This window comes from Mobula birostris, chromosome 6 (assembly GCF_030028105.1).
Source record: "Mobula birostris isolate sMobBir1 chromosome 6, sMobBir1.hap1, whole genome shotgun sequence".
NCBI lineage: Eukaryota > Metazoa > Chordata > Chondrichthyes > Myliobatiformes > Myliobatidae > Mobula > Mobula birostris.
In genome coordinates, this window is record NC_092375.1 from 74,435,360 (window position 1) to 74,454,535 (window position 19,176).

General features: G+C 41.5%; 1 protein-coding gene across 1 annotated transcript in view; it reads left to right on the top strand.

The window, feature by feature from the left end:
• Positions 1-19,176, top strand: part of frmpd4 (FERM and PDZ domain containing 4) — a 472,289-nt gene that overhangs the window by 434,878 nt on the left and 18,235 nt on the right. The window contains exons 11-14 of the mRNA XM_072262320.1: positions 9,325-9,451; positions 10,308-10,397; positions 13,829-14,011; positions 14,627-14,765. Of these exons, the coding sequence (XP_072118421.1) occupies positions 9,325-9,451; positions 10,308-10,397; positions 13,829-14,011; positions 14,627-14,765 (539 nt within the window). The remainder of the gene's footprint in view (positions 1-9,324; positions 9,452-10,307; positions 10,398-13,828; positions 14,012-14,626; positions 14,766-19,176) is intronic.

Genomic DNA, 19,176 nt, shown 5'->3' on the forward strand with positions numbered 1-19,176 from the left:
AGAGAAGTCGATGTTCATGCCATCAGGTTGGAGGCTACCCAGACGGAATATAAGGTGTTGTTCCTCCAACCTGAGTGTGGCTTCATCTTTACAGTAGAGGAGGCCGTGGATAGACATGTCAGAATGGGAATGGGATGTGGAATTAAAATGTGTGGCCACTGGGAGATCCTGCTTTCTCTGGCGGACAGAGCATAGGTGTTCAGCAAAGCGGTCTCCCAGTCTGCGTCGGGTCTCGCCAATATATAAAAGGCCACATCGGGAGCACCGGACGCAGTATATCACCCCAGCTGACTCACAGGTGAAGTGTTGCCTCACCTGGAAGGACTGTTTGGGGCCCTGAATGGTGGTAAGGGAGGAAGTTTAAGGGCATGTGTAGCACTTGTTCCGCTTACACGGATAAGTGCCAGGAGGGAGATCAGTGGGGAGGAATGGGGGGGACAAATGGACAAGGGAGTCGCGTAGGGAGCGATCCCTGCAGAATGCAGAGGGGGGGGAGGGACGGATGTGCTTAGTGGTGGGATCCCGTTGGAGGTGGCGGAAGTTACGGAGAATAATATGTTGGACCCGGAGGCTGGTGGGGTGGTAGGTGAGGACCAGGGGAACCCTATTCCTAGTGGGGTGGTGGGAGGATGGAGTGAGAGCAGATGTACGTGAAATGGGGGAGATGCGTTTAAGAGCAGAGTTGATAGTGGAGGAAGGGAAGCCCCTTTCTTTAAAAAAGGAAGACATCTCCCTCATCCTAGAATGAAAAGCCTCATCCTGAGAGCAATCATCTGCTCTCTGCTTAGTATGTTCATATACATTGCATGTTGGCCATAAAGGGAAAATGCAATGAGATATCAGTCTCATGTGGAAGTGTCTTCATTAAAAAAAATGTCTTTTCCCCACAATGTATTTTCTAGTCTAATCGTCTCAATGTCATATTTCCGTGAGTGGAACCATTCGAGTGTAGAGGGATTCCTCTACCATCAGTATCTGGGCTGGAATCTTTCAGTTTTGTTGAGGTGTCAATATTATTTCCATGAGTGATTATTTGCCTTCCCAAGTATCTACACTATGTTCATTTTGTCTGCAATGCAGTCAGAGTGAATGTTTAAGTGGATGCAAACAATCACTTTGCCAGAGGTAAGCTTTAAGGGTTCCAGGATAGTAGTTCACAAATGACCAAGGGGTATGGGCCACTTGGTGATATTTAAATTAGAATCATCATTGCTCACAGGTCTTCTTAATCTAATATTCTCAGAGTCAATAAATTTTGAGGTGACCGAGCCAGGTGAGACAATTTGCACAGTAAATGCGACCTCTTCTGCTAAAGAGCAAATGGTAAGTAAGGCAGCACTGAATAATGTTATTATAAGCACAAATATTAAAAGTAGAGTACAACAAGAGCAACATTTTTTTCTGGAGTTTGAGTCTTTCTTACTCTGAAAACGTGTCTTAGGTATATTATCCTTGGGCAATATGCCTAAGAGATCGTCGTCAAGTGAATAGAATATTTATGTTTATATTTAGATCTAAACATGTGTTTTTATCTTTTCAATACATCTCACCCCTCTTCCCCTTGGGATGTAAGGTTCTGTACTGGACCCATATACTGGTCTAATATAAGGGTTCTGTGGTGGACCCATATACTGGTCTAATATAAGGGTTCTGTAGTGGACCCATGTACTGGTCTAATATAAGGGTTCTGTGGTGGACCCATATACTGGTCTAATATAAGGGTTCTGTAGTGGACCCATGTACTGGTCTAATATAAGGGTTCTGTAGTGGACCCATGTACTGGTCTAATATAAGGGTTCTGTAGTGGACCCATGTACTGGTCTAATATAAAGGTTCTGTAGTGGACCCATGTACTGGTCTAATATAAAGGTTCTGTAGTGGACCCATATACTGGTCTAATATAAGGGTTCTGTAGTGGACCCATGTACTGGTCTAATATAAGGGTTCTGTGGTGGACCCATATACTGGTCTAATATAAGGGTTCTGCGCATTCTAGGGGATAAATCCTGCTGGGGCTGGTTTGATGTAATCAATGGAGACAATTTTACTGACAGTTTTGTTTCCCCTCCCGGTTTCGATTACTACAGCCCTACCACTGATAAACTGGATTGTACGACAAGGAGGTTTCTATCTAGGATCAAATAGGGTCAGAATTATTTTTATTGAATTTCTTTTCGAAGACCTAGTCCCTTTTTTTGTGGGATCCAATATTTCATGCAACACACATAAAAGTTGCTGGTGAACGCAGCAGGCCAGGCAGCATCTCAAAGAAGAGGTGCAGTCGACGTTTCAGGCCGAGACCCTTCGTCAGGACTAATCTTTCATGTCAGGTTCTTTTGCTTTCTCTTGAATTCCCATACAGTCTCAATTCCTTGAGGAGAGCTTTATCTGGTGTAGGTCATTGTTGGCCTGAGTTAGCAATCAGGGTTGTATTAGATCAGGGAATACAGATACAAAATTCCCTAAAAGTGGCGTCACAGGTAGATAGGGTCGTAAAGAGAGGTTTTGGTACATTGGCCTTTATTAATCAAAGTATTGAGTATAAGAGCTGGAAATTATAAGAGGCATAGTGTATGGGGGTTTGTGTTTCTTTTTTCAATAATGTACCCATTATATCAAATAGCTACAGAGCAATTTTTGAAAAAAGCACAAATTTAGCAGAACAAGAGATTTTGTTAGGTCTCTTGTCCAAAGGTCTATTGCTTGCCGAACTGCATTCACCAATTTCTCTGGTGCCTCATAATCTTCTGGGGTAAAATTAAAAGTTTTTTCATTTTCCGGTGTACACCTGTCATATAACGGTTTTGACAATTACGCGTAGTCAGATATGAAAACTCTAGTATAATTCAAAAGCCTAGGGTTGATTGTAAGGTTTTTATGGTCTTTGGATATTCTACTGGAGGAAACTTTGGTCTAGATTCAGGAGTTAAACCATATACCTGAATGGCAATTCTCATGCCTAGGAAATATTATACTGTATGACAGAGCTGAGATTTCTTAATGTAAATTATGTAGCTTTGTGGGTGGCGGGGTGGAGGTACATCTCTATCAAAGGAGGTATAAGGTGCTTCTTCCCTCCGCTCACCTGCAGGTCACCCTTGGGCAAGGTGCAGCACCTGCTTAGCCCCACAATCAGAATCAAGTGAAGCCATGGGAGCAGGTTGTATGAGCAGCTGGTGCACATCGCAGGTCCTGATTATGCAACTACTGATGCCAGGCAAGCAACCGCTGAAGTGTATTGATAATGGTTTTCACCCATCTTGTAAAGACACGGCCCAGAAGAAGGCAATGGCAAACTACTTCTGTAGAAAAAATTGCCAAGAATAATCATGATCATAAGACCTTAATCAACCACATCATATGATACAGCACATAATGACAATGATGAATAGTTTCTTTCTATCAGCCTTTAAATAATCTCCTCAACCTGTGCTAAATGCTCGCCCAGTGTGTTGGCTATGCAGTATACATCATGAACATATGCACAAAAGTCTGATATTCCTTGTAGAGTCTGAATGATTCTTGCAGTGTATCTATGGACTATTCTGAAAACCTGGTGTGAGTCTGGTCCACTGATGTTGTGAGGCATTGGGTGCTGCGAAGGCTGTGTAATGTCTGTCACTTGTGAGAAATGGATGTAACCAGATGCCATTGGCCAGATTTCTGCAAGATTTATATGTTTTTATGATCCAATCCTTACTGAATTTGTTGTAATGACTGTTGCTGGACGGAATTAGGTTCTGTGTGTTTATTCTGGATGATGTAGTCAATGACAAATCACCATCGTCCATCAGGCTTTGCTACGTTGAACATGGGCCAGCTAAATAGAGATGGTTCTTTTATCAAACACCTTGTTTATTAAGGGAGTCTACAGTTTCCTGTAGGAATTGCTTCCCTCAATAGCAGCCATCACATAGTGGTTAGGATGTTGCTGTAGATGGTTATAATATTTGTAAAATATATTTCAATTTCACTCTGATCATTTTATCTTGATTATAGTCTTCTTGTTTCTGAATATGTACAGTATGTCTCATTCACCCAGTGCAGTTGCCCTGGATGCTGGTCTGGTTATAGTACAAATCCAATGGGAAGTTTTCAATGTTCCTATTAGAAATGCTAGTTTAGTGCGATCTGGGGCAAGCTGGTGTAAAGACTTTACAGCTATTTCTAGTGTTGATTTAATCCCATCCTCTATTTCTGTGCCGGAACTCCATAGTAGGGCACTGGACCTTGTTTCCATGTATGCCGACAATTTTAATTTTCCATGTCAACCCCCCTGGTTCATCGTCTTGAATAATATCAGAATTTAGCATGAAATGTCTGCAGTTGTATCAAAGTGGGAGGATTATACTTCAGGGTTTGGTCTGTCTAATCTGCATCCTACTCTATATTCAATTCCTTCATCATTACAGTCTCTGATGAAGAATAAAATATTCATCAATTTGAGAAGAATTGGTGTATTTTCTGCTATATTATTAACACATTTATAATATCAACTAGTATTTGCCTGCACAACTACTGGACCCAAGATGTCAGCCATTTTATAGTCCATTGGTTACGGAATCAGTTCGGTGTTGGGGTGACTGAAGTTATCCCCGTTGGTTTAAGAGCCTGATGGTTGAGGGATAATTCCTGAACCTGGTGGTATGGGGGTTGAGCCTCCTGTACCTCCTTCCTAATGGCAGCAGTGAGAAGAGTGCATGGCCTGGATGGTGGGGCCCTTGATGATAGATTCTGGTTTCCTCCTTATAGATGTGCTCTGTGGTGATGAAGGTTTTACCTCTGATGGACTGGAAAATACCCACTATTGTTTGTAGTTCTTTTCCCCGTTTAATCAACAACAGGATCTTATGCAACCAGTCAGGATAGTCTCCACAGCGTAACTATAGAAACTTGTTAAAGTTTTTGATGACATGCTAAATCTGCACAAACTTCTAAGAATGGCAATTGCATGCTGGACCCAGGACAGGTTCTCTGTAAGGATAACACAGAGGAATTTAAAGTTGCTCTCTCTCTCTACCTCTGAACTCCTGATGAGGACTGGCTCATGGACCTTTGGTTTCATCCTCCTGTAGACAATAATTAGCTTTTTGGTTTTGCTGACATTGAATGAGATGTTGTTGTTGTGGCACCTCTCAGCCAGATTCTCAATCTCCCTCCTATATGCTGATTTGTCACCACCTTTGATTCTGCCTATGGCAATGGTGTCATCAGCAAACTTACAAATGGCATTGGAGCTTTACGTAGCCTCACAGGCATGCATATAAAGCAAGTAGAGCAAGGGGCTAAGCTCATGCGGGACACATGTGCTGATGGAAATTGTGGAGGAGATGTTGTTGCCAATCCAAACTGACTGGGGTCTGCAAGTGAGGAAATTGAAGATCCAATTGCATAAGGAAGTATTGAGGCCCAAGACTTAGATCTTACTGATTAGTTTTGAGGGGATAATAGTATTGAATGGAGAGCTGTGTCAATGAAGAGCATCCTAATATATGCATCTTCACTGTCCAGGTAATCCGGAGCTGAGTGGACAGAAATTGCATCTGATGTTGACCTGTTGTGATGGCAGGCAAACTGGAGTGGATCCGAATCGCTCCACAAGCAGGAGTTGTAATGCTTCATTAACAACCTCTCTTAACACTTCACAGTGGATGTAAGCGCTACTGGATGAGAGTCATTAAGGCAGGTTACCAAGTCCATTGCGAAAATCAAAGACAGAGGAACAAATTCTAATTTATCCCATCTTTCTGTCATTTTTCTTGGTGTTTCTGGACTCCATTCCTAAAAAAAGTCTGACTGCGCTCTTATACTGTTTTTCTGCCACTTGAGTGACTTCACACTTTTTCACACAAATGGCCGGAAAGGTCTGGGGACACAGTTCCCACATAATCATAATTAGTGCTGTGAAGCTGACTCTTTGAGTACACATACCATCCATCTAATAATGAATCAGCTAAATGATGTGATAGGGATAGTATAAATCTGGTCTGCAAGCTTCCTTGAACTAAATAACTTAGCCAATGTTGTCTGGGTTTGATTTGAGCCAGCTAGCATAACACCATTGTCTTACACTGGTTCTCTTGCAATGTCAGCTCCTCATGCTGTGAGCCAACAATTGTGTTCTATAGACAGTGGTGTTTGTTTTAAATTCAGACTGATTATTGGTTGCAACTTTCATGAAGAACTTAAGACTGGTTCCCGTTTTCAACAAGTAGATGAACAAAGAATATTGGGTGGAAGTTCAACTTACTCAAAAACAAACAATTTTTTGATTCAACAGGTGTCAGGGGCTGAAAGCAATGAACACCCGTGTCCAAGCAAACATATCACGTGTGCTTGTATGTACAGTAGACATGCACATGTGTGCATGTATGTGTACTTATTCCTGTACATTGGCACAAAAGTTTCAAAGGTACATTTAATGTCAGAGAAATGTATACAATATATATCTTGAAATGCTTTTTCTTCACAACCATCCATGAAAACAGAGAAGTGCCCACAAAGAATGAATGACAGTTAAATGTTAGAACCCCAAAGCTCCCCCCAGCTCCCCCCCAGCACATAAGTGGCAGCAAGTAACAATCCCTCCTCCCCCACCAGCAATGTGCATCAATAAGTAAATCTAATTAAAAGCAGTATCACTCTTTAAAAGGCTAATTTTATAATTACTTCTAATTCCAGATAGTTCCCCTTTTTATAAAGGCAGTATTGTTTTCAGACCATAAGATCATAAGATATAGGAGGAGAATTCAATTATTTGGCCCATCAAGTCTGCTCCACCATTTCATCATGGCCAATCCATTTTTGCTCTCAGCCCCAATCCCCTGCCTTCTCCCCATATCCTTTCATGCCCTGACCAATCAAAAATCTGTCAACCTCTGCCTTAAATATACCTGAAGACTTGGCCTCCACAGCCATCTGTGGCAATGAATTCCACAGATTCACCATTCTCTGGCTAAATAAATTCTTCCTCATCTCCATTCTAAATGGATGTGCCTCTACTCCGAGAGTGTGTTTTATTAATCAAACACCCTTTAATTATTTATACAAATTGTTCAGAAAATGCTTTCATTATTTCAGTAGTAAGCAATATGTTAGTTTTGTGGTTAATGTGGCTCTTAGATTGAAGGATTTTTAGCCAAAGTGGTCCTGCTTGAAAAATAGTGAAGATCACTGCCTTGTTACTGAACACACTGTAAAATGGAACAGCACAGCATGGACTCTTTTGAAGGGAGCCTGCGAGCTGTGTGAACAATGCAAGCATCTATCTCACCTGTATCTGTGAAGCTGTGAGTGGCTTATCAGCAGTTCAGAGTCGAAATAAAATATATAATCCTATACCAAGCATGGGAGGAGGCTCAGTCACTCGGCATTCAAGGTGAGATGATGTGGTTTTGTGGGAGAAGCCAGAGACTGGCGGTCAAGGGTTTCCTCTCTGACCGGAAGGCTGTGACTGGTGGTGTGCCGCAGGGATCGGTGCTGGACCTGTGGTTGTTTGTCATCTGTATCAATGATCTGGATGATAACTGGATCAGCAAATTTATGGATGATACCAAGATTGGGGGCTGTGGTGGAGAGTGAGGAAGAGCTTCAGAGCTCTCAACAGATCTGCATCACCTGGAAAAATGGGCTGAAATGTGGCAGGTGTAATTTATTGCAGACAAGTGTGAGGTGGTGCACTTTGGTAGGACCAACCGGGGTAGGTCTTACACAGTGAACTGTGGAGTGTGATAGAACAAAGGGGTCTGGGAATACAGGTCCATAATTCATTGCGAGTAGTGGCACAGGTAGATAGGGTCGTAACAAAAGCTTTTGGCACTTTGGCCTTCATAAGTCAAATTATTGAGTACAAGAAACACGCACAAAATGCTGGAGGAACTCAGCAGGCTAGGCAATATGTATGGAAAAGAGTTAACAGTTGACATTTCCGGCTGAGACCCTTAATCTGCTTACTCTTTTCCATAGATACTGCCTGACCTGCTGAGTTCCTTCAGCATTTTGTGTGTGTTGCTTGGATTTCCAGCATCTGCATATTTTCTCTGATTTGGTATTGAGTACAGGAGTTGGGATGTTATGTTGAAGTTGTATAAGATGCTGGTGAGGCCTAATTTGGAGTATTGTGTGCAGTTTTGGTCAGCTATCTACAAGAATGATGTAAGCAAGCTTTAAAGAGCACTAATAAAATTTACAAAGATATTGCTGGATCTGGAGGACCTGAGTTAGAAGGAAAGATTGAATAGGTTAGGACTTCATTCCTTGAAATGTAGAAGATTGAAAGGAGATTTGATAGAAGTATACAAAATTATGAGGGTTATTGATAGGATAAATGCAAGCAGGCTTTTTCCACTGTGGTTGGGTGGAACTACAACCAGACATCATGGGTTAAGGGTGGAAGGTGAAACGTTTAAAGGAAACACAAGGGAAAACTTCTTCACTCAGAGGATTGTAAGAGTGTGGAATGAGCTGCCAGTGCAAGTGGTGCATGTGTGTTCAATTTAAAAGTTTAAGAGAAGTTTTGGTGGGTACGTGAATGAGAGGGGTATGAATGGCTATGGTCTGGGTGCAGGTCGATGAGAGTAGGCAGTTTAAATGGTTCAGCATGGACTAGATGGGTTGAAGGTCTGGTCTGTTTCTGTGATGTACTTTTCTATCACTCTGGTAGAGTTTCATCTCTGTATCATCAAATCTTTCCACTTCATAGAGCAGCATACTGATTTTCATCTATCCAGTTACCAGAAATGTCCACCTTATTAACATTTTCCTCATGACAGTTATACCAACTGCAGAATTGGGCCCAGTGATTCCTTAAAGTATTAGGCATATTGCACAATCTGGTTTAATTCCAGGCTAAGTGTATAACAACAAAACTGGTAAAAAGTATGTTTAAGTCACTCAATGTTTAACCTACCAGTGGCACGTTATCTACCCAGTTCTTGTTAGGTTTTAATGAAATCAGAATCTACCAGAAACATTTCACAGGTCACGCAGCACCTATGGAGAGAGAAGCAGATTTAACTTTTCAGAGTGTTAGCTTTTCACTTAAATTAGTTCCACTGAAATGTTAATTCTGTCTCTCTCCCCATTCATGCTGTCCTATCTGATGAGTCTTTCTATTATTGCTTTCAGATTTCCAAAACCTGTGCTATTTTGCTCCCTTTGTTGGTGCTTGGATTATTTCTGCAGTAAGCAAGAACAAGATTTTACAATAGACATGGATCCCAAAGCCATCTTGGAATCTCATCATTTCTATAATTTGACACATTAATAATGAGATAACAGAAATAACGAATCTTGCCCTCTGTCTGACATGCAGTTCTCTTCCAGGAAAGAATGGGGCCTTGACACTTTCCTCCCTCCCATGGTTTTACAAAGTATGAAAGAGAAGAACGTGAAGAAAGCACTTACCCACATCCTGAAAACAAACCAAAATCTTGTTCCTCCTGGCAAAAAGGTAACATTGCACCATGAATTATAACTACTATTTACTAAAGATGAAACTCTTTATAAACTCTGATGCTATTATTTCAAATGATGCTAGTATATAATACATGTGCAAAAGACAGAACCTGCTGTTAATACAATTATCTCCAATATAGTGGAAATGGAATATTAATTTTTCATTAGCAGAATGCTTTGCCTTGCATTAAATATTACATCTTGGCTTTGGTAGATATATGAAGTAGGGATTACTGCTTGGTCAATCTCCTTTAAATCCTTTTTAAGTACATAACTGACTGGGAAATAAAATTTCTCAATTAAAGGGAAATAAGTATGCAATAAAGCAATAATGGAATTCGGATGTGCTCTGAAGGAGAGAATGAAAAATCTGTTATGTTAATTGGCAGTCACTTGCCTCACATTACTAGAATTGTCTTCTGGCTCGGTTTCCAGTTCTTTGAAGCAGCTATTGCTCACTGGAAATCTTTGCCAGCGTATGTTAGCTAATATCTAAACCAATGTTTGACAGTGAAGAACCAGACATTTTTTGACGAAGTTCCTGAATAGTTTCAAAGTTGGGAGTTGCTTTTGTATTCTTCCATACTCAACCCTAACTCATTCATTCTATATTTTGGCAAAATTTCTTCTGGATCAGTCAATTCCTGTGAAATAAGTGTGTTTCCATTCTGAGTCCATTTACCCAACTGCAAACTGCAATATTGAGGTGAACATCTGGATACCTGATTTGAAAGGGAAACGGCTTGATTTTTAAGCAGTTAATTTTGTTTTGGTGCCATTCAGTGGCAGCCATTTATCATCACCGTTTAAGTGGTGTTTTACCTTAATTCATACCTTGCTTTCAATTGCAGCTCTCTGCATTACAAGCCAAGGTGCACTACTTAAAGTTTCTCAGTGACCTGCGATTGTATGGAGGCAGAGTGTTTAAAGCTATGCTGATGGTAATATATCTTATTTTTTCCTCTTTCTTCTAACATATCTATATATGTCACAACAAAAATATTGTGTTCATCTGAGCTGTTTAAAAGTCAGTAATTATAATCCCATGAAGAACATGCTTTAGGCACAAAGAAAAATATTACTGATAATATATTGGCTTGAACTGATAATTCTACTCATAATAACAGACCTCATTGACTCTTTGCTGTAATCTACTGATATGAGTTCTATTTAAACAATTCAGTTATGTCAAGTCTTGATTTTGATTTAATCATCTTTGTGTACTGCACAACAGTTTAGGAAAACTGATTGCCAGGTAAAATTAACTCAAAGATGTTTAGAATCCATGTTAAGTTAAGTTGTGAATTTGCACTTCAAAATAGGTTGAAAACTTCCTGTGACATGAGTTACCATAATCATGTTAGTGCATGATTAGGTTCAGGTGAGAATATTCATTTTTATGCATTAGTCACCATTCGTCATTAAAAACTTTTGGAAAGTCAAAGATTGGTTCCAATGCAGGTTGACAACATGGTCATCACATTTTCTGCTGGTCAAAATAAAATTGAAAGGCTCAGACCAGACCCATACTGGAAAACATTCTGCTGACTGCTGACTACTCACTGAGTTTGATAGCCTTTTCTATAGACTGTTGAGAAATTACTTTTGTGAAAATGGGAAATGCAGCTTTGATTATGACATGTCACTAATGTGACTTGTATAGACTGTGACAGGACATCTCTCCCCTCGTTGACAGCCCTCATATTGTTAAAGAGTAAAATTCATTTCCATCTGGAGAAAATCAGGACATACTGCTGACCTGCTTTAGAAGGTTTAATTCACCAGCTACTCCGAATGTTGAACAATAAAAAGTGTTGGATTCTTGCTTCAAAGAACTAAAAGACAGTTACCTTACTTCTAAAGACAGACAAACAATGGAATGAGGTCATGGTTGAAGTAAATGTCACTAGTTCTTCTGTTCAGGCGTCTGTGAAGACCACAGTGTTTATTAAAAAATAAAATCATTCAAATGCATAGCAGTTTTATATCCCTTTCAAGATATTCCAAAGCTTTTTATAGCCATTGCAGCTAATTTGAAGCGTAGTCAATAATAAAATTGCATTCATCTTTATCAACTAGTAAGACAATTTTTTAACGTTATAATATCCCAAGACATTATAATATTCCAAAATTTTATCAGATGTGACAAGAATACACACAGATAAGATGTTAGCTGTCCTGTGTGATCAGCAGTTGGTCTGCCACCTGTCTTCAAAAGAGAGATAAGGAACACAACGAAACAGGATCTGGAGATGTGTAATGAAGGGACGGGAGAGAGAGCTGCCTGGAGCGGCTCCCCCTTTGAACCCTGAACTGTTTGAAGTGATGGACAGGGGATACCCCAGCAGGGGGATAAAAAGGGACAGGTTCGCTAAGGCAGGACACACACGACTCCCGAGGTAACGAGACCCTGGAAGCGGTGCGCCTCTCACGAGTTGGTGGGAAGTACCAGACAATGCACAGGGTGGAAAGGTACGATCAGCGGGAACCCGGTGTGTGTCTACCCTCGCTTGGGTGCCGGGTTCACTGCAGAGGATCGACCGCATCTGGAGGAGGGGTCACAGCCGGTGACCTCAGGTGACATCACCAAGGACCCGCCTGAAAGCTGCTTGTGAGCAATATCGCCGGTCTGTGAGTGGAAGCCGTTTCTGAATGATCAGTCGTTCCCGTTCTCTCTCTCTCTCCCCCCACGCTGTCCATCGCCATGGCAACGATTACTGCGAACTGAACTATTAAATCGAACTGGACTTTTGTGTCACTTTGAAATTGGTCATTTACCCCTAGACAACGATAGAGCTTGATTGATGCTGTTATCTTAATTCTGTGCACATGTGTGGTTATCATTGCTGAACTGTTGCATTTATTATCCTTTCGATTACTGTGTTGCTTGTTTCTTTAATAAAACTTTCTTAGTTCTAGTAGTCCAGACTCCAACTGAGTGATCCATTTCTGCTGGTTTGGCAACCCAGTTACGGGGTACGTAACACAGATAAAATTTGAAAGGGACTGTATATAGAGTAAGAACTTCTCAGAGGTTGACACTATGTGTGTGTGTGCATCACTGCGTTGTGGATCACTCCTCAGAGGATAGTGGGTGGAGAAGCACTGAATGTGGAAATGCCATGCAGCTCAGCAAGTTCTACTTCAATAAAAACCTGCAGGGAATTTCTCTCAATTTGGTACCAAAATAATGACTCGGCAGACAAAATGTTCCTGTGTCTTACTACCAAGACGTCAGCAGATTTAAAATTCTTTTATTCATTATTTAAGTAAGGTTATCAACTGTTTATATTAACAAGGTAACACCTACATGAAATAATTAATGGCCAGGCATTCATAGTCCTTACCAATCCTGATCTATTTGTCTTTTACAAGGGTTGACCAATGTCTGATGAAATCTACAAAGGACAAGACCATCAGAAGGTTGCTCCTATAAGTAATAAAATTAAACTCTCGAAAAGTAATTAAGCTCACAACCCACATTGTTCAACCATGCAAACATGCAAAGATATGAGCTGGGAACATGAGTAAGACATTTGGGTCAGTCTTAGCATTGAATAAGATCATGGTTGAACTGATTTAACTTCAACTCTCTATTCCCACTTATCTACAATAAGCTTTAACTCCACTATTCTTTAGATAGATTCTAATTCTGCCATAAAAAAATATTCAAAGACTCTAGTTTCAACACTGTCTGAGAGTGGTTCACTCCAGGGGCTCCATCATAGTGCAGGGAATAGAGGCATCAGTTCCTTCTAGTGTACAGTTATTCTTATGTTGCTCTGTTTTTGAATCCCCCTGGTCCCACTTATAACCATGGGTTTGTCTTAGCAAATGCCACTAGAATATTACAAGATGTGCACTATGGTCGTAGATAAGAGTGGATCATCAACAACTATATTTTAAGAGGGAATATTTAATGCAATCATGCTCGATCATTTTGACTGCCCTGTTGCTCACTTTACTGTAATATCTCCTGGATTATGTTGCATTTATTGTTTATTTAAGCAGTTACATACATGTTAAGATAAAGAACAGTTGTTATTTTGAGCAAAAAAAATAATTTCAGACTACAGGTAACGCAAAGTACCAGCCATCCCGTTGAAGCTGATTATTCATACTCTCCGCTCAGTTGTTATTCACAACACCTTCCCCGCAATTATGAGAACTAATGAACTGAAATGTACCAGAATTTATCAGCAGGCAACATTTCTTCCAGTCAAGTGACAGGCTTTCTTGTTCTCTTGAAGTGGGAAATTATTGTATGATTTTTTTTCATAATTCTTATTATGGAGTATGATTAAACTACAAATGAAGAAGTATTGAAAAGAAAGTGTGACCTCATTTTGTCTTTATTTATTACATAAATCAGCAAGGGGAGAAGCACTCTGAAGTCACCTTATTAGTGGGACCAAGATATGGAATAAGCCATGTAATTAATGCAAAAACACATCTGGTGGCCCTGCTGGCTGACTTTAGCCATGTGAATAAGATCGAGATGTTCTCGGAAGAGGAAAACAATGTGAGAGTTGAACTGAATGTGCTGGATGTCAAGGTAAGAAAACACCATTCATTGGGAAGTGCCGGGAAGGTCAGTGAGATGAGTGAGCAGGGAGCAGATTTACAAAGCAAGTGGTTGAGGCAGATGTAGTGGGAGGAAAATTGATCAACAGAGGGAAATGAAAATAAGTCAAAATCCTCTGTTTTTCCACAACAAATTAATTCACAAAATTCTCATACCATTTCTTAAACTCTAGGGCCAGTTAGTAGTTTCTAAAGTGGGGGCAACTACTATCATCATTAAATTAGACATGCAACTCAGATTTGATAGTACTGTTAGATTTCCTAACTTACCTTCATGGAAGATTTTGTTTAACAATTTTATTCACCTTCAATTGCTTTAATTTCAGGCAATTCCAACTGGACAAAATTTAACAAGCGAATATGCCGATCTAGTCTAAAAATTGTTTCTGTTGATATTAAAGGAGGTTTACAGATTAAAGTTTTCAGCATCAGATTTCTTTTTAACTGCTGTTCATTACAGGTGCCAGACGTCTTCATGGAACTACATAATTCATGGTTACCGAGGGCTGGTTTGGTGGTTTGACAAACTGAAATGTATTTTCCACACTGCAATACAAGATTTTCAAACCGTTATCTTTTTTTTCAGCCCATTATATTATTAATGGAGTCAACAGATGCAATGAACCTTGCCTGTTTGACAGCTGGATATTACAGGCTGTTGGTGGACTCTCGGCGCTCCATATTTAATATGGCTCATGGCAAATGCATTTCAAGTAATGAATCAGGTATTCAATGTGAGCATGCAATCTTTCTAAACTTGATACTGCAAAGCCACTTGTTATTATGTCCAAATACCAGAGTGTCATGTACACTCAGAATGTGCAATATTTTTAGGTACAGCTGGAACTGTTGAGGAGGATTTCAACTGATTTGGCAGTGAAATGGAAACCAGAGTGATTGGGCTGAAGATGGAGCAGTTGGTATAAAGTCGATGCAGTGTGTGGTGAGGAAGGACAGGCGAATGATAGGGCAAAATTGCAATGTGTGATGAGCTGAAGTGTAACATGCAGGCAAAATTGAAAAGGGTGATGAGTACAGCACTGAAGGTGTTATGTCTAAATGCATGCAATATACAGTGTAAGGTAGATGATCTCGTAGCGCAGGTGGAGATTGGCAGTTATAATGTTGTGAGCATCACTGAATCACAGTTGAAAGAAGATCATAACATAGCAGCTTAACATAGAACCATAGAACCATAGAACACTGCAGCACAGTAAACAGGCCATTCGGCCCTTCCAGTCTGTGCCAAAACTTTATTCCGCTAGACCCATTAACCTGCACCCAGTCCATAACCCTCCCGACCTCTCCCATCCATTTATCTATCCAACTTATTCTTAAAACTTAAGAGTGAGCCCGCATTTGCCACATCAGATGGCAGCTCGTTCCACACTCCCACCACTCTGAGTGAAGAAGTTCCCCCTAAACCTTTCCCCTTTCACCCTAAAGCCATGTCCTCTCGTATTTATTTCTCCTACTTGCATTTATCTCTCCTACTCGCATTTACTCTGTCTATACCCCTCATAATTTTGTAAACCTCTATCAAATCCCCCTCCCATTCTTCTACGCTCCAAGGAATAAAGTCCTAACCTGTTCAATCTTTCCCTGTAACTCAACTCGTGAAGACTTGGCAACATCTAGTAAATCTTAGCAACACACATCAAAGTTGCTAGTGAACGCAGCAGGCCAAGCAGCATCTGTAGGAAGAGGTGCAGTCGACGTTTCAGGCCGAGACCCTTCGTCAGGACTAACTGAAGGAAGAGTGAGTTAGAGATTTGAAAGTTGGAGGGGGAGGGGGAGATCCAAAATGATAGGAGAAGACAGGAGGGGGAGGGATAGAGCCAAGAGCTGGACAGGTGATAGGCAAAAGGGGATACGAGAGGATCATGGGACAGGAGGTCCGGGAAGAAAGACGGGGGGGGGGGGGGACCCAGAGGATGGGCAAGAGGTATATTCAGAGGGACAGAGGGAGAAAAAGGAGAGTGAGAGAAAGAATGTGTGCATAAAAATGAGTAACAGATGGGGTACGAGGGGGAGGTGGGGCCTTAGCAGAAGTTAGAGAAGTCAATGTACATGCCATCAGGTTGGAGGCTACTCAGACGGAATATAAGGTGTTGTTCCTCCAACCTGAGTGTGGCTTCATCTTTACAGTAGAGGAGGCCGTGGATAGATATGTCAGAATGGGAATGGGATGTGGAATTAAAATGTGTGGCCACTGGGAGATCCTGCTTTCTCTGGCGGACAGAGCGTAGATGTTCAGCAAAGCGGTCTCCCAGTATGCGTCGGGTCTCGCCAATATATAAAAGGCCACATCAGGAGCACCGGACGCAGTATATCACCCCAGTCGACTCACAAGTGAAGTGTTGCCTCACCTGGAAGGACTGTTTGGGGCCCTGAATGGTGGTAAGGGAGGAAGTGTAAGGGCATGTGTAGCACTTGTTCCGCTTACACGGATAAGTGCCAAGAGGGAGATCAGTGGGGAGGGATGGGGGGGACGAATGGACAAGGGAGTTGTGTAGGGAGCGATCCTTGCGGAATGCAGAGAGAGGGGGGGAGGGAAAGATGTGCTTAGTGGTGGGATCCCGTTGGAGGTGGCAGAAGTTACGGAGAATAATATGTTGGACCCGGTGGCTGGTGGGGTGGTAGGTGAGGACCAGGGGAGCCCTATTCCTAGTGGGGTGGCGGGAGGATGGAATGAGAGCAGATGTACGTGAAATGGGGGAGATGCGTTTAAGAGCAGAGTTGATAGTGGAGGAAGGGAAGCCCCTTTCTTTAAAAAAGGAAGACATCTCCCTCGTCCTAGAATGAAAAGCCTCATCCTGAGAGCAGATGCGGCGGAGACGGAGGAATTGCGAGAAGGGGATGGCGTTTTTGCAAGAGACAGGATGAGAAGAGGAATAGTCCAGATAGCTGTGAGAGTCAGTAGGCTTATAGTACACATCAGTGGATAAGCTGTCTCCAGAGACAGAGACAGAAAGATCTAGAAAGGGGAGGGAGGTGTCGGAAATGGACCAGGTAAACTTGAGGGCAGGGTGAAAGTTGGAGGCAAAGTTAATAAAGTCAACGAGTTCTGCATGCGTGCAGGAAGCAGCGCCAATGCAGTCGTCGATGTAGCGAGGGAAAAGTGAGGGACAGATACCAGAATAGGCACAGAACATAGATTGTTCCACAAACCCAACAAAAAGGCAGGCATAGCTAGGACCCATACGGGTTCCCATAGCTACACCTTTAGTTTGGAGGAAGTGGGAGGAGCCAAAGGAGAAATTATTAAGAGTGAGGACTAATTCCGCTAGACGGAGCAGAGTGGTGGTAGAGGGAAATTGATTCGGTCTGGAATCCAAAAAGAAGCGTAGAGCTTTGAGACCTTTCTGATGGGGGATGGAAGTATATAAGGACTGGACATCCATGGTGAAAATAAAGTGGTGGGGGCCAACATTATTTTGGTCCCTCCCCCTCCTGTCTTCTCCTATCATTTTGGCCCTCCCCTTCCTGTCTTCTCCTATCATTTTGGATCTCCCCCTCCCCCTCCAACTTTCAAATCCCTTACTCACTCTTCCTTCAGTTAGTCCTGACGAAGGGTCTCGGCCTGAAATGTCGACTGCACCTCCTCCTACAGATGCTGCTTGGCCTGCTGCGTTCACCAGCAACTTTGATGTGTGTTGCTTGAATTTCCAGCATCTGCAGAATTCCTGTTGTTTGCATCTAGTAAATCTTCTCTGAACCCTTTCAATCTTACTGATATCCTTCCTATAGTTAGGTGACCAGAACTGCACACAATACTCCAAATTTGGCCTCACCAATGTCTTATACAACCTCACCATAACATCCCAACTCCTATTCTCAATACTTTGATTTATGAATACCAGAATACCAAAAGCCTTCTTTACAACCCTGTCTACAGTACCTGTGATGCCACTTTCAGGGAATGATGTATCTGAACTCCCAGATACCTTTGTTCCTCCGCACTCCTCGGTGCCCTACCATTTACTGTGTATGTCCTACCTTGATATGTCCTTCCAAAATGCAACACCTCACACTTGTCTGCATTAAATTCCATCTGCCATTTTCTGGCCCATTTTTCCAACATACAAGGATACAGCTTATATTGAAAGGACAGGCAGGTAGGTAGAGGGGGTGGGGTGGCTCGTTGGTAAAAATCAAATCCATAGAAAGAGGTGACATAAGATTGAAAGATGTGAGATCCTTGTGGGTAGAGTTAAGAAACTGCAAGTGTAAAAGGACCCTGATGGGAATTATATACAGGCCTCTGAACTGTAGCTAGAATCTGGGATATAAATTACAATGGGAGATGAAAAAGGCATGTAGTAAAGACAATGTTGTGGTAGTCATGGAGGATTTCAATGTGCATGTAGATTCAGAAAATCAGGTTGATGCTGGATCCGAAGAGAGGAAATTTGTAGAATGCCTCCAAGATGGGTGTTTTTTGTCCAATAGAGGCGAGGCAATTCTGAATTGGGTGCTGTGTAATGAACTGGATTTGATTAGCATGTTTAAGGTAAAGGGACAGTGATCATTTTATGAGAGAATTCATCTTGCAGTTTGAGATAGAGAAGATAAAATCAGAGATTTTAATTTTAGAATTGAGTAAAGGGAATTACAACAGCATGAGAGAGGAGCTGGCCAAAGTTGTTTGAAAGGGGACACTATCAGGGATGATGGCAGATCAGCAATGGCTGGATTTTCTGGGGGGATATGGAAGGTACAAGATCAATAGATCCTAAAGAAGAAGTACTATTTCTAAAGGGAGGATGAGGCAACTGTGGCTGACAAGGGAAGTCAAAACCAACATAAAAGCAAAAGAGAAGGCAAATAATATAGCAAAAATTAATGGGAAGGCAGAGGATCGGGAAGATTTTAAAACCCAACAAAGGGCAACTAAGAAAGCCATCAGGAGAAAAAAATATGAAATTGAAGATTGGCTGAGTGACAGTATGCAGAGTGGGAATTAAGGGGGTCTTTTTGGGCTGGCAGCCGATGACAAGTGGTGTTCGATATTGGAACCCCTTCTTTTCATGTTATATGTCAACAATTTGAGTGCTGAAATTGATGGCTTTGTGGCCAAGTTTGCTGATGATACAAAGATAGGTGCAAGGGCAAGTAATGATGAGGAAGCAGGGA